The sequence below is a fragment of the Microtus pennsylvanicus genome, chromosome 1 (genome assembly GCF_037038515.1).
Source record: "Microtus pennsylvanicus isolate mMicPen1 chromosome 1, mMicPen1.hap1, whole genome shotgun sequence".
NCBI classification, from domain to species: domain Eukaryota; kingdom Metazoa; phylum Chordata; class Mammalia; order Rodentia; family Cricetidae; genus Microtus; species Microtus pennsylvanicus.
Genome location: NC_134579.1, coordinates 168,589,273 through 168,604,968, shown reverse-complemented (window position 1 = coordinate 168,604,968; position 15,696 = coordinate 168,589,273). Strand labels below are relative to the sequence as shown.

The 15,696-nt window shown below is 40.5% G+C and overlaps 2 protein-coding genes across 10 annotated transcripts in view; one reads left to right on the top strand and one right to left on the bottom strand.

Annotated features, from left to right (window-relative positions):
• Nucleotides 1–1,185: 1,185 nt before the first annotated feature.
• Fam229b (family with sequence similarity 229 member B) lies at nucleotides 1,186–10,654 on the bottom strand. 4 transcript variants are annotated; one of them, XM_075945415.1, is made up of 5 exons: nucleotides 10,526–10,654; nucleotides 8,999–9,128; nucleotides 4,849–5,053; nucleotides 2,429–2,567; nucleotides 1,186–1,391 (listed from the first exon to the last, which is right to left on the bottom strand). In XM_075945415.1, exons 4-5 carry the CDS (start codon nucleotides 2,551–2,553, stop codon nucleotides 1,274–1,276), a joined length of 243 nt encoding a protein of 80 aa, XP_075801530.1. In that variant the 5' UTR covers nucleotides 2,554–2,567; nucleotides 4,849–5,053; nucleotides 8,999–9,128; nucleotides 10,526–10,654; the 3' UTR covers nucleotides 1,186–1,273. The 4 variants fall into 4 exon arrangements, with proteins under 4 accessions (XP_075801530.1, XP_075801522.1, XP_075801541.1 ...); XM_075945407.1 differs by having other exon boundaries at nucleotides 10,470–10,534; XM_075945426.1 differs by having other exon boundaries at nucleotides 4,849–5,008; nucleotides 10,470–10,534.
• The window catches only part of Tube1 (tubulin epsilon 1), a 20,662-nt gene continuing 15,611 nt past the window's right edge, over nucleotides 10,646–15,696 (top strand). For 5 of the 6 annotated variants that reach the window (XR_012907436.1, XR_012907435.1, XR_012907434.1 and 2 more), the window contains exons 1-5: nucleotides 10,646–10,756; nucleotides 10,842–10,915; nucleotides 12,079–12,131; nucleotides 13,719–13,776; nucleotides 14,074–14,189. Coding sequence is in view for 2 of the 6 variants with exons in the window: in XM_075945355.1 (XP_075801470.1) it covers nucleotides 10,732–10,756; nucleotides 10,842–10,915; nucleotides 12,079–12,131; nucleotides 13,719–13,776; nucleotides 14,074–14,189 (326 nt within the window). In the remaining 4 variants the exon portion in view is untranslated. Of the gene's footprint in view, nucleotides 10,757–10,841; nucleotides 10,916–12,078; nucleotides 12,132–13,718; nucleotides 13,777–14,073; nucleotides 14,190–15,696 lie in introns of those variants that run through there. The other variant, XM_075945383.1, reaches the window with a different exon arrangement.

Here is a 15,696-nt window from a genome sequence, read left to right as displayed (position 1 = left end):
ATGCAGGGAGACAGTGTTAAAGCATCCATTGTGCCGCAAGGGTGTTTATCCTTGTAAAATCCACAGTGACGCTCTACTGTCAATCCCGATTCTCAGTAATTTGTGTCTCTTGTTCTCCCTGACAATTCTACTCGACGTTTATCAGGTTTACTAATCATGTGAAGAAAAGGCTTGGGTTCCACTGTTTTCCTCTATTATTTCTCTGCTTCTTGCTTTTTATTACATTTAAGTACACATATGTGTGGCCATGTATGCTTTGATGTGTGTGCAGAGGCCAGGGGATGACCTGTGGGAGTCAGTTCTCTCCTTCCTCCACGTGACTCCTGTTGAGTTGTAAAACATGGTTCTGAGAATATCATTGTTTATCTCTTCTCCTCACACTTGGTCACAGCAAAATTCCCTGAAATCAGTCTTCCCTTTCGCAGCCTTCACCATGGAGTCTAGCCCCATTCTCACTGTGGCAAGGACCAAGGACTTGGGATCTTTTTAGTTTGCAGTGCAATTCAGTGGTAGGGTACTTTTCCAGCATGTGGGAGACCCTGAGTTGGATCTCTAGGGGAAGAAAGAGAAAAGAAGGGAGAAAGTGAAGGAATGGGGGCAAGGAGGGAGGAATAGCTAGGAAGAAGAAGGGGGGAAGGACTTTTTACAATGGTTGAAGTACTAATCATTCTCACCCTCGGATGAGCTCTTGGGGCCTTCTTGGCACCTGCCTGCATTCTTTTCCTACTGTTGGCCAACTCTCAGTCAAAACTGAGTTTCCTTTCTCTAAGAAGTGTTGCATCTTTACTTGACAACTGTGTTACTCAGGGACCACTTTGAGTCCCATCTTATGTTCAAGATCAGGTAGAATTAAATTGTCTCTTTGTTGAGGTAGTTTAGACCTATAGAGGCAGGACTCAGAGCCCACACTTATGCATGGCCTTTTCTCTTTAGCTGATGAAATTTCATATACCTCTCCGCTCTGTATAAGCTCTGAGAAACTGGAATTATGACCATCATGGATCAGGCTTTATCTTGAATTTTCAGAACTAGTACTCTGCTGTGAGCAGGACTTTGGACGCGTGAAGTAGTCTGCCTTGTCAGATGCAGCCAATGGCTTCTCATCGTGTGTGCTCTACTGACCACGTTTTTTGTTTTTATTAAAATCCACTACTCAGCTATTGGCATCACGCAAGTAGTGCCACCACCTTTATTTGTTTACGAGACAGACCACAGGATGATACCGGCCCATTACCCTTGACCCTAGTCAACCCTCGACAGAGACTTAATGCTGCTATTTGGGATGCATTTCCTTGCTGCTTGGCACAGGTGGCTTTCTCATTGTTGCATAGACAGTGATGGGAACATCAGTTATTGTCAGGCAATGACTTCCAGGGCATCTTCGGAGTTGCCTGAATGAAAGGGCAAGTGAAACAGAGTTAAGATACTAAATAGAAAATAATTTTCAAAGCAAAAAAAAAAGATCTTTTCAACTATTTCAATTCTCACTGAGGCCTTCAAATGTCACAGAAATTGATAACACAGAGGTTCTAATGAGAGTCTACATGTACATAGCAAAGAAAATATGACTATTGCCATATATTTAATTATAGAAAATTCATAAAATAAAATTAATGCTCTAGATGTTCATTTTCAAGGATATGCAGTAATTACTAAATGGCAAAAATGCATGTGACTGTAGTATGAAAATTAATTCAGAAATGAGACTTCAATCACTTTGACTGAGTAATTTTAAAACTAAAAAATTTGTGGAGTGAAAGTTAACAAAATAGTGCTCAAATGTGGGTAGAATCTCAGAGTTAAAAGAACCCTTAGATGACACCAGTTCAAAATGCTTCCAGTGACTAAGTTCCTTTTCTGATAATCATCAGACAATCAGCCTTGGATAATGTAGCCAATTTCATAAAGTATTGACCTGACTCTGTGACCCTTAACACTCTCATCCACTAAGAGAACTCACAGTGTATTGTTTGTGGTGTTGCTGTGGTAAACAGCAAGACAAATCCTACTTGCAAAAGTCTGTTTCGATTTTGTAAAGGATTTCACTCACAGGGCTTTCGCCTCTACTGTTGTCTCAGCCAGTGATCTAATCCAAGCGACACCAAGTCTGAGGTCTCTATCTTTTTTACATTTGTAGTCTTGTACCTAGAACAATATCCTATACATAATTATCCTGGTGATTTGATGTTGATCTTGAGACTAGAGACACAATCTAGATAAAAATTGATGGGGGTAGGGAAAGGACTGGTCTAGACTTACAAAGTTATGAAATATAAACTGTTTAACCTGGGCTCTGTTGGTAATAATTTAATAACAGCAGTGTTTGAATTCCTAGGTTTAATTTTTTCTTGCTAATAGTAAATGTCAGAGTTCATATGGATGATAGCCAATACCCATAACCTCAGTTGGCAATACAATCAGACTTCACCTATTGGGTGATGTCTCTTTCCCATTACAGGCAGCACTGGAGCTCAGGCCTGATTCCAGCCCATCTGAAGAATCTCCTCCTTCCACCGGAAACCTCCTTGGCTGGGTCCCAAACCGAAAAGGCATAATTCACTGAAATCCTAGAATACAAAGTTAGAATAACGGTGGTGCTTATCATTCAAAGATAAGTTGACATTTTAATGCTACAATTTTGTTATACGTTTACAAAAACATTCAGAAGGTGACATCTGAAGATTCTGAGTCTTTGTTATACAAATATCCCTTATAAACAATTTAAAGTTTATAAGTACAAGTAGTGTAAGTACATTGTGCCTATGTTGTGGTTAGCCTGTGGTTAACAGTGATGTCTCTATTGTGGGGAAAGAAAAGATCAAATTGCCTACCCATATTGACATCAGCAAGCTTGAGTCTTCCATGCCTCTCCACTAAGGTAGGCTTTCTTTGAGAAGAATTTCCTACCCATTCAAATACTTTTAGATAATCCTTTTGTTCCTGTAACCATTTAGTCCACCCACCCCCTATATTATAGTGTGTAAGTTAAGCAATTGGCCTTGGGAGAGTTGGGTTCCTGAGTTACCACTGCAATCTGAGACATCCCAATATCATGATCTAAGTAAAAGCACTTAACAACTTGTCCAAAGAATTAACAATAATATCTGCTTTCAGGGAATAACAGGTTTAAAGGAGATAAATCGTGGGAAATACAATGCCTGACACATAGTTGTAGTAGGAGGCCACTATTTTTGTTTTCCCTGCCACCCAGACTCCCAAAATAATCACACAGAAACTATGAAACTATATTATTCAAATCACTGCTTGGCCAATTACTTGTGTGTGTGTGTGTGTGTGTGTGTGTGTGTGTGTGTGTGTGTGTGTGTGTGTATCTTATATCTAGTATTAACCCATTTCCAGTTTTTACATTTTACCATGAGGTTTGTGGTCTACAGGCAAGGTTTCAACATATCTGTCTCTGGATGCAGCTCCATGGCTCCTCTCTGACTCCACCTCCCTTCTCCCAGCATTCAGTTTAATTTTCAGGCTCTGTTATGCCCTGCTCAGCTATAGGCTCAAAGCAGTTTCTTTATTCATTAACCAAAAAGCAACACATAGACAGAGGACCTCCCACACCACATAGTAAGTGTTCAGTCAGTAATAACAGTTTTAGTAGATACTGAGCATTATTAAACACTCATGTAAATGGGAAACATTAAGTATATGCAATACATGTACATAAATAAATTCATTATTACCTACTGTTTCCTGTGCCTGGAACTCTCCACAACCCACTGGTCACTCCTTTTACTTGCTAGAGTAAATTTATCCACTAAGTTTGAATTTTTATTTTCCTTCCTTAGAGGAAGAATTCTTCCATAACCCTTATTGTCTAAGTCTTCATAGACCTCTCTTTGTGTTTTATTTATTTATTTATTAAAGATTTCTGCCTCCTCCCCGCCACCGCCTCTCATTTCCCTCCCCCTCCCCCAATCAAGTCCCCCTCCCTCGTCAGCCCAAAGAGCAATCACGGTTCCCTGCCCTGTGGGAAGTCCAAGGACCATCCACCTCCATCCAGGTCTAGTAACAGTTATAATTTAATTATTCCAATTCAGGATTTCTCAGTCATGGTGCTATGAACATTTGAGATCAAATGATTCTAAGCTGGAGAAAGTTAGACTGTCATAGGCATTGTAAAATGTTCTTCAGTATTCACCCTCCAGATGTCAACAACAACCTTCTCCCAGAGTTTGACAGTTTAAAAAAGAAAAAGAAAGGGAAGGAAGGAGGGAGGGAGGGAAGGAGGGAGGGAGGGAAGGAGGGAGGGAGGGAAGGAAGGAGAGAGGGAGAAAGGAAGGAAGGGAGGGAAGAAGAAAGAAAGAAAGAAAGAAAGAAAGAAAGAAAGAAAGAAAGAAAGAAAGAAAGAAAGAAAGAAAGAAAGAAAGAAAGTCATTGCCAAATATCTCCTGGTAGAGAGAAGCAAAACTTCTCCCCATTGCAAAGCACTGCCCTAATCATTTTTAAAAATGTTTAAAATATCCTCAATCATTCTTTCTCCATCTTTGTCACTATTTAATCCTTTATAGCTAAAAGAGTTTGGGCACATAGTGGACATTTAATAACTCTATCTTGATTTAATTTACATATGTTTAACTATTAATACACAAGGGATAGGAAACAAGAAAATGCCTTTAAAGTGTTTCTTATGCCTAGTAGTCTATTCAAAATAAGTATTCGTTGGAAGTAATAATAAAACTAAAGTATTCAGCTCTAAGAATTTGATTAGTAGACTGTGACCATTATCAAGAAAGGGGATTTTATTCATTGATGATCTTGTATAAACACAGTCACCTGTGGTTTAAATTCACTATATGTATAAACATTAAGCTCAGGGAAACATAGACTTACCAAAATAGGCCTAGTCTGATTCCTGTAGAGGTGAATAAATCAATTGCTTCTACTGACTTTCCATAGAAGGATAGACTTGCCAAGGAAATGACGATCAAATGTTCCAGTGACACCCAGAAATTATGACATCAGAAGATTCTTTCACATAGCTTCCTGCCTGCTAATGAATGGAACATCTCAGTTCACAGCTCTGGTAACAAGATGCCTGTTCAATAAAAAACTGAGTATTTCAGAGTTTTGTTCTTGTCAGTGCCTTACTTTTGACATTATGTATCTTAAGCTATAAAGACATATAACTAATCAATCTGCATAAAATCACACTCCTGATTCTCCCCACCTGAGACACATTTCCTCTTCATCACCACCTCCCAGACTTCCCCTACCAATCAACAGCAAGTCCCCCAGTCTCTCTACACCATTCTCCCACCTCAGAGTCGTGAAACTCAGAGCCAGGTTCACTGTGTCTCTGCACTTGGCCTCAACACAAAGGCTAAGAAGAGATTCTGAATCTCTTCTTACCTGGAATTCTTCACGTCCTGGGCCATTTCTTGTCATGCCTGGACCACCCCTTTCTCCTGCTTCATCCAGACAGCCTTGAAATTCCCAAACGGAGGGAATGACAGTTGGGAAGGAAAGACTCCATTTTATACAAACTTGTTAATCTAGTTCCTTGTGCTAGAGTTTCTTTCCTGCGAGTCCTACCCTTAGGACTCCATATCACACACACACCCCTGTTCTGGGCATCTGTAGCCACAGCTGTGCCATTCAACGTTGGTCCTACTTTGAAGTGCTTTAGTTTAACCTTCAAGCCAGCCAATCTTTAGCTTTACGGAAGTCTTGGTAACTGCGTTTATACTTAGTCCTCACTGCTGTGCTTCAAAACTTCTTACAGAAAACTGGCATCTTATCTAGGAGTGAAGTTCATGTTGGGTAAAAATCTTACCTCTATCTTCTTTCTCTTACGAGGGCTACATGTAAATACATTGATCACAATTTCATCTTAGAGAAAACTAAGTTTAAGTTACTGTGTCAGTCAGACAGCTGAAGTAATTGCTGCCCATTGTTAGCTAGCTCATGACTGTCATCTAACCAGATTCTTAAGATGCCAAACAAAGCTGAAGTTGGTATGTTTGAGACAAGGTAACAGTGGAAATATGATGGGTTTGGGCATCAAAACTAGATATGAATTTAACAGGATGTTAACTCTGAAATTCTAAACAGATCACCAAAAGTTTATATGTGAAATGGCATTAAAGCCACAAAGTAGAGTATCTTCAAGGCTGCTATTTTTTAAGCCCTTTAGTGCTATTTCAGCAATTTATTTGGTATGGGTTGTGTCAAGTTTCCTGTGCAGGTGGGATAATTAAATCAGATAACAAACTTATTGGTGAAAACTGGCAAGATTAAGTAATATATCAGAAGACCAAGTGGGTTTGATCAACAGCAGTATCCACAAGCAATAATATGTAAGTATAAATAAGGAACAAAAGGATTGTGAAATCTCCAAATGTGCTCTCTTGACCATAAGCCCCAAATAATGACCTTTAAATAACATATTCATGAAATACAATATAAAGATTGTAGTCAATAAAACAGGCCTATTATCATACTTGATTTGTCCATCTAACATTTTTCCCCCTGAGACTCTACCATGAGCTACACCACGTTAAATATTAAAAAGAAATGAGCAAAAGCAAATAGAGTTTCTGCTCTAGTGGAGTTTACAGATTAGATAAACTCTAGATGAGATTAGCCAATCTCAATGTAAAAGATAAGTAGGAGTTAACTGTGTAGAAAGGGATGGGACAAAGAAATCTGGTTGGTTAGGGAGGGAGCAAACAGCATCGTAAGCAAAGGTCCTTTCCAGGAAGAAAAAAGAGTAGATCTGAAAGCCTGGTAAAAACACTACTGACTGTCAAGTTACACAAGAGATGGATTCAGAAGGGACAGTGTACAAGAATAAATGTGGATAAGTGACCACAAGATCAAATTTTAGTTAAATGACAACTTGGGAAGCCATAGAATTATAATTTCTTCTGAATGTATTCTATTCTCCTTGCAACGCTGGAGAGGATTTCCAAGTGTTTCCACTACCGTATGTGCTTGATTGTGGCTTTAAAAAAAAAAAAGATTTATTTATTATGTACACAGTGTTCTGCCTACTTGTATCCCTGCAGGCCAGAAGAGGGCACCAGATCTCATTACAGATCTGTGGTTGCTGGGAATTAAACTCAGGACCTTTGGTTTTTGTTTTTTTTGTTTTTTGCTTTTTCGAGACAGGGTTTCTCTGTAGTTTTGGAGCCTATCCTGGAACTAGCTCTGTAGACCAGGCTGGTCTCGAACTCACAGAGATCCACCTGCCTCTGCCTCCTGAGTGCTGGGATTAAAGGCGTGCACCACCATCACCCGGCTAAACTCAGGACCTTTGGAAGAACAGGCTGTGCTCTTAACTGCTGAGCCATCTCTCCACCCCCCTGACAATGGCTTCTTAAACAGTCGGGTCATGTAACCAAATGAAATATTTGACAACCATCCAACATACAACAATCATAAATTAAAATCAAGCAAGTAATGAACTTGTTGTGTGTCTGGAAGTGCTTGCCTATCCTGAGCTGTGTATTCTCACCATTGCCTTGGCTCTGAGCACACAGTGTGCACACTTTGTAATAAACTTGTCATGTGTCTGGCAGTGCTTGCCTATCCTGAGCCGTGTATTCTCACTGTTGCCTTGGCTCTGAGCACACAGTGTGCACACTTTGTAATGAGCTTGTCGTGTGTCTGGCTTGCCTATCCTGGGCTGTGTATTCTCACGGTTGCCTTGGCTCTAAGCACACACCATGCACACACTACGCACTCTACACGCCATCTACACTCGACACCTTAGCTCAGGTTGGAGATTGCAGGTTACTAATTGCAGTGTCTCTACTGTGTGTGCACATTTTTCTGCTTCTTATAGAAACATAGAGGTTTAATTATACAAAATAACCCAATGACTTTTAATATTTTCTTACTGTCACCCCTTAGCATGTATCAAGTAAGTATAACTTGGGGTTGTACCATGTCACAATGTTTGACTTCTAAAATTGATGTTTCAGTTGCTGGCTTTAATTTCATTTTTAAAAATCAATTAAATGAATTTCACCCTGGATTAGGATAAAATTTCCAACAATTGCTGAAACATTACAGACAGATATAAAGATGTGCCCTGTTATCCATCAATAAATGCAGCCTAATTGGTTTTTCTTCTTCTCAATGTTTCTTGCCAAAAAACCTGAAGAATTATTTATTCTGAAAACTGTGTAACTTAAACATGATATAGTTATTGATGTTGATTGTTCTACAGAAATATTCCTGTGGAATTTACTGCATCCTTTTTATCCACTTTTCATTGTTTTGTATCATTAAGCATGTTTGTCCTTGCGTACTCTGTGTTCTCTATTGCAGGGATATCTACTAATCTTAAGCTGAGCCATTGTGCTCCCCCATGAATATAATTTTTGATAAGTTCAAAATTTTCACCTTTCCCTCAGAATTCTTTGTGACTACTCAAAGCCTTTTCTCTATATCAGTAATTTGATTTCATTCCTCTAGTCTGCTTTTTCCATGATTTTAAAACCTGTCCATTAATTCTTAAAGGTGTTTTTCTCTTTAATTGGTTTCCTTATTTCTTTTATCTCAAATTGGCTTATATTTTTCAATACATTGTTCTAGTATCTTGTACTGTGTTCATCATATTCTTCCATTGCTCCACAGTGCAAAGAACTTATGTAAATTCTCCTTCCTCCTTCTTAGGTTAGATTCTAGCTCATATCATGTGCCTCATCCATCTTAACACGTCCTCTTCCTTCCTTCCTCCTTCCCCATTCCCCTCCCTTTCCTTCTTTTTATAACACCCATCTACATGACTATCGCTGACTTTTTCTTTTGCTGATGCTCACCATGTAAAATCTTCTTGAATCTATTTCTTCTATGTAATAATCAGTTATTACCCCAATACAATTACGCCCCCAAATCCCAATGACTTCGTAACAAAAAAAAATTCTTGCTTGTAAGACTGCAGACAACCTGCCATTAAGCTCTTTCCATCTTGGCTAACCTATGTGCCTGCCCTAAGGTCCTGGTGTGGCTGGTGTGGAAGGGTCTAGCTCACCTGGCTATTAAGCAGACACATCTGTCTCCCTCCAGATTGAAGTTACTGGCGAAGCTCGTAAGGATGCTCTTACAGCTCCTGCTGTTGCGCGACTTCTAGAGAATGACGGGAAGTACAGCACTGGCAAGTTCTACAAAGGCCAGAACACAGGAGTTGACACTTGAATCCCAGCACAACTTAAGTATCTGTCTGGGTTTCGCAAATTTTGGAAGCCCCAGATTTGAGGATTTCAACCTTAAGACCCAAAGTGTCTGATTGTACCTTTACCACAGACTGTGTGCTCCCCAATAAGCAGGTAAAAGTATCCAGCAACTTCACATTTTTCTTGACTAAACTGTGCCCCTTAATTACGAGATGTAAGAATAAAAGTGTAAAACATCCAAACAAAATATGAATGTACAAACTAGCCACTACAATTTCAAACTTCTCATCTGTCAAAAATGTGTAATAACAAACTATTATTTATCTTAGTGGCAAAATAAAGTGTTTGAGCCAATCAAATATTGTGGCTCATATCACAACACATTAATAGCAAGTATAACTTAAATTTTATTAAATCAAGACTAAAGGTTTTGTAGTTTGTGGAAAAGTATTGATTTCATTAAGGTAGCAGAGTTCCTGCGGATTTGTGTGTGTGTGTGTGTGTATGGAAGCAAGATGTGAAAGTGGAATGCTCTCCTTAATCATTCAATTCATTTTGACTTTTTTTTTTTAAAGACACTGTTTCCAGCTGAACCTGGAGCTCACAGGTTAAGCTACACTCCAGGGATCCTCCCTCCTCCACCCTTCCAAACCCAGGATTACAGGCTCCCGGTTTCTTTGTGAGCGATGTGGATCTGCACTTAGGTCCCCACACTTACTGACTGAGCCATCTCTCCGGCCTAAATTCTTGATTTAGTTAAGTGAAATCTTATTTAATTTAGTCAGTAAAAATTCAGTTTCTGGAAATAACTGATTTTTTTTCAAACTTTGCCACCCCCCTATTTTTTTTAAATCCCGTCTACGATGTACATACATCAAATGCCGTAACTTTGAACCCATCTATTTTATCTTGCACCCTTGTCCACTGCCCTCCTTGTCAGTGCCCCATAATATTTTAGGTCATGTCTTTGGAGTACAGCGTGCGAGTGTTCAACTACACTGTCAGCTGTCCTGAGAAGCTGGATTTATGTCTTCATTGCTTTTGAATTCTCCAGAAACCTTAAAAGTGAGTTTTAGGTTGGCCTTTGAAAGCTGTGCCATTGGGTCAGGTGTACCTAGCTCCGGGTGTTCTTGGAAAAGCCTATTTGTCTGGGGTTTCTCTGCGCTCCGTGACATTGGTTTTCTGTTAGATAACGACACTAGGGTAACGTCCCGAGGAATCCGACCCGCGGCCCTGGCCGTTAAGACTGTGCGCCTCTCCTAGCCCGGGATCGGTTTGAAAGACCCTTCTTTAAAATGCCACTCCGAAACCTAGTTACCCGTCCGTTACCAGGGCCTCCGGTGCTGCAGATGCCCAAAGATGTTGACAAGGCAGTTAGGATTTACCTGCCGGAGGCCCAGTCGCTATGGTAACAGCTAGTCGCAAATGCGCTTGCGCGGAAACCCCGCGACGCGATGAAACGGTCTTAACGACAGTAGCTACTTGCGGCGGTGACGTGACTTACGGCCGCCCGTCGTAGCGCGTCTTTGGGCTCGAATGCCGGGGCGGGAGTCCGAGCGGGAGTGCTCCCGTTGCTTGTCCGCTGGCCGGGATGACCCAGTCGGTGGTCGTACAGGGTGAGCGGCTCCCTTGTCCCCCGGGTCGCCGCGGAGCCCAGGCACCTGCTTGTCTTCCTAACGTGCTTCTCTCTCTTCCTCGCAGTCGGGCAGTGCGGAAACCAGATCGGCTGCTGCTTCTGGGACCTGGCGCTGAGGGAGCACGCGGCGGTCAACCAGGTACGCGCTGAGCCCCCCACCTGTCACCCGGGCCCGCCAGCGGAGAAGAAGGGGGTCACTTGAGGCTCTCGTTACGGGGACCCGACTGAGCTGGGACTCGCTGTGTAGACCATGCTGATCTCATTTGAGCGATTTTATCTATGCCATAAATTGCCTTTATGTCTTTATCATAAGTTGCATAGGATCTTCTCATGCTGAACGTAGCTAGTTTGATTTTTAAACCCATGTTGCTGTAAGTCACAGGCAGAAGACACTGGCCAAAGAGTTTGGTCTTGGGTGTCCCTAATTCTCAGCGGTCTTCCCTTTTTTTTAAAAAACGTTTTTGAAAGGCGGTAGGCTCTATAGGTGAAAGCGCTATAAAGTAGATAATGAAAGACCCCCGAGGTGGGCAGCCTTTCAGACTGGGGAGACCCTCCCAAGGAACAGCGAGACCACTCTTCGGATGCAAACAGCAAGAGGCTTTATTCAGTACACAGGTACCTGGGGCGACTTAGTCTCTCGAAGGACTAGCGCGCCTTCAGGCGGGGGTAGTGGGTTTTTATAGGGTAGGGGAGCGAGAAGCACGGCTACAGAAGCGAGACGCATAGTTACAGGGGTTTAATTGGTCAGTTCATATAAGGCCAGGTTCATCGAGGACAATTTGAGGTTTTACCTAGTAATCAGATAAACTGTCTACTCTGGCTCCATCTAGGGCATGAGCTGCTTCCCCTTGCTTAATTCCTCATTGCTCGGGGCCCGGTGGCTGACCGCAGACGTCCTGCCTAGCCCCTCCGCCCTTGTCTTCTAAGTTGAACTTCCCTGCCCTGGCTTTTGTGTATATTTTGCTCAAAAGTTCAAGCCTTGCAAGAATGGCGTTACTGCTGCTAGCTGCTGTTTATATTGAGTGGGGGTCTTTCAATAACATATCAGACGATCTAGTATCCCAGAAAATTCTCACTTGGTGTTCCAGCTGTACAGTCCTATAGGGCATACGTTTTTCATCACTCTCTCAAATTTAACCAGGTGTTCTATTGGTATCTTACTCTTTAGACGCAATTGGAAGAACCGACCTGGGTTTCTTTTTCTAAGAGCTGCCTGGTGGCCCTTTCAGCGCTGTAGAATTACTAAAATTGGAAGGATTTGGGAGAAAATAAACTTAAATGCTTTATTTGCTCTGTGTTTAGAAAGGAATTTATGACGATGCACTGAGCAGTTTCTTCAGGAACGTGGATACCAGGTAAGGGGATGAGAGTTTTTCTCTGCATTGACATTGATTCCTTCCTGTTGGGTCAGCAGAGTGGAAGGCTTGCTTACTGGGTTCTGGAAGCAGTCCCCTGCTGTGATGGTGTCAGCCATGTCTGTTGATGTGACTGAAGATCGTTCTCATGTCACGGTTTCATACCTGCCGAGCAGCAGGCTTCCTTGACAGGAAGGAACAAAAAGAGCCTTTAAAGAGATTGCATTAACTTTGGAATGATGTTTCAGTCAGAGAAACCTCAGCTTTTCACTGAGGGTACCATGTCATGGGTCGGTTTTTATTGACTATTTGACCTTAGAACAGAGTTTCTCAACCCATGGATTGAGACCCCTCAGGGTCCAACAACCCTTTCATAGGGGTCACATGAAGAAGAGCTGCTACAGGGAGGTGTTAGAGCAGTTTGCTTACGAGAGGCCCTCAATATCCTCTCCCTCGTCACGTGTTTGCAGATGTGTCTGGGTAATAGTCCTTTCACGTGCTTCTCTCACTAGCTCACTGCCACGCCTTCCTTTCTTGATAGTCGTGTCTTCAGTTATTATATAGTTGAATAGAACTAGATAGGCCATGCGAGGGGACTAAGAGAGAGGCAGAGGTGGGGGCAGAAGGTCAATATGTGACATGAAAGCAGGAAGGAAGCTTTGGGGAGAGAAACAAAAGCAGAAGTGTTTGAAAAATGATATAATGAAACCAAATTCTTTGCAAGTTAATAAAATAAAATGTATCACATATTTGACAGTCTGAGGATTTTCATGCAATTCTCATCTACCTTGTGGGTCATATACTTTTAAATGAAAGCAGTATATTTCCTCAGTCTAGAGTTTGGAGAGGAGAGGAAGACCTGGACATCTCTCTCCTGTGCTGTGGGTTCCAGCCTCTGTTCCACAGGTGTGGTACCCAAAACCTCTTATGCAAACTGCTACTACCACATCTTGGTATACACCTGCCTATCAAATTAATCCTTTTTAACAACATAATAGGAATATACCAACAGTGGAGGCATGAAAAAACAGATAGCAAATACTTGGACACTTTCCAGAGCATAAGGTCTGTTGCAGGTATTCATCTGCCTTCGTGGGTAATAGGCACATGAACAAATGCAGGTGGCTGTATTTAAACAAAATTCTCTTGAACAAAGCACTGATTGGCGTTGACCTGGGGATTACAGTTCACTTACTGCTGGCCTGTTGTACCTGTGTTTAATCAGCTCCTCATCTGGTCTCTGTCTTGTGAATTGTATTGACCTGTACGCTATGCTCATTCACAGGTTCTAGAAATAGACTGAGTGGTATGTAGTCTTATATTATTTGATGTGTAGGCCGCAGCAGAATAGCTAATTAACAATAACTTAAACAAGAACGATACCCACTTATCTCACAAAACTGGAAATGCCTCAAAGACATAGACACTGAGGCTGGCAAGGTGGCGCTGCAGGTCCAGGGGCTTGCTGCCAAGATGAGGACTTGAGTTTGATTCCCCTGGACCAGTATGACAGAAGGGGAGAGTGAAAGTGAACACTACCAGTCCTGGAAAGTCTTATGACCCTTTCTCAATTTCTTTATATTTCAGAGTGGGTGGTGATGGCAGCAGTATTTCCAAAGGAAAAATATCTTCGTTAAAAGCACGAGTAAGATGCATTTTCTAGGGTTCTTACTTTGTAACTTGGCAGTAAAATTTGAGTTAATTGTTTCTCTGTGGTTTGTCTTTCCCTTCTGGTTGTTGGTTAGTAGTCTTTGATTTTAAGAAAAGGAAAGGTTAACCAGGTGTTGGTGATGCACGCCTTTAATCTTACAATAGATTACATGAAGAAACATTTTAATTAACCTTAAATTGTAAAAAAGAACAATATAACTTACAGCTCATGAATTCTTGAATTTATAAATTACTAGAGAAAATATTCCAAATTTAAATTCTCTTTTTTCAGGCAGTTTTGATTGACATGGAAGAGGGAGTAGTTAATGAAATTCTCCAAGGACCACTGAGAGATGTATTTGACAGCAAGCAACTCATCACTGATATCTCTGGCTCAGGAAACAATTGGTGAGAACATACTAAATGTCATTTGAAAAAGTTGAGCATTCACTGCCTTGTCCTAATAGGTCCTTCTGTAATGAAAGCAAAGTGCAGTTTGCCACACAAAAGTATATGCTTCCTCTTTTAATAATTAATTAGTTGATGATGATGCTTTATGATGCTTAGAAGCTGCCAGGATTTACTTTCAGTCCCACTTCTGCTTTTTAAAAAAAAAAAAATAGAAAACTAATCATGAGAAATTGATATCCTAAATTCTTAAATGTTTTAAGTACTTTTAAAAATTATTCATATTCAACAGCAACACTAATTGCAAAAAGCCCACAAACTCATGAAGACTGAACAATGCTCAAGTGAATTACCACTGGATCAAGGAAGAAATAAAGAAATTAAACACTTCTAAAATTTATTGAAAATGACCACATAGCATATCCAAACTTATGGTATAGAATGAAAGCAGTGCTAGGAGGAAAGTTCAAGCACTAAATGCCTGCATAAAGAAGTTAAAAAATCCCACAATAGTGAATTTAAAAAGCACGTTAAAGCCCAGAACAAAAAGAAGCAAACTAGCCCAGAAGGGCTAGACAACAGGAAATAATCAAACTGAAAGCTGAAATCAACAAAATAGAAACAAAACAATATAAAGAATCAGTGAGACAAAGTGATGGTTCTTCAAGAAAATCAACAAAACATAAACCTTATCCACACTAACCAAAAGGTAGAGAGAAAATACCAAATTAATTAGAAATAAAAAGGGGATATAACAACACACATTGAGGTAATCCAAAGAATCATCAGATCATACTTCTAAAACCTGTACTCCACAAAATTGGAAATCTTAAAGGAAATGGACAATTTTCTGGATAAGTATCATATACCAAAACTAAAGACCAGATGAGCAAATTAAATAGGCCTATAACTGCTGAGGAAATAGAAACAATCATCAGAAGTCTCCCAACCAAAAAAAGCTCAGGATCAGATGTTTTCAGTACAGAATTCTACCAGATTTTCAATAACATCAAATTGTTCCAAACAAGAGAAACAGAAGGAACATTGCCAAACTCTTTTTACAAGGCTACAGTTACCCTGATACTCAAACTACAAAAAGACACAACTAAGAAAGAGAATTACAGACTAGTCTCCTTCATGAATATTGATGCAAAAATACTCAATAAAATACTGGCAACCAAATCCAAGAACACAAAAAAATCATCCACCGTGATCAGGTAGGCTTCATCCCAGAGATGCAGGGATGCTTCACCATAAAAAAAAAAAACCCATCAATATAATCTACCATATAAACAAGCTGAAAGAATAAAACCACCTGATCATCTCATTAGATGCTGAAAAATCCTTTGACAGAATTCAACACCCCTTCATGATAAAGGTCTTGGAAAGAGCAGGGATACAAGGAGCATACCTAAATATAATAAAGGCAATACACAGCCAGCCAAGAGCAACATCAAACAAAATGGAGAGAAACTCACAGCCATCCCACTAAAATCAGGAACAAGAC

Bases quoted from the DNA above. Each gene is read 5' to 3' on its own strand.
- Fam229b (XM_075945415.1), bottom strand. From the start codon at position 2,553: ATGCCTTTTCGGTTTGGGACCCAGCCAAGGAGGTTTCCGGTGGAAGGA. The intron at 1,392-2,428 runs GTGAAGTCTGAT...CCTTTCATTCAG, and splicing joins AAAGAGACATCACCCAATAG to GCAACTCCGAAGATGCCCTG.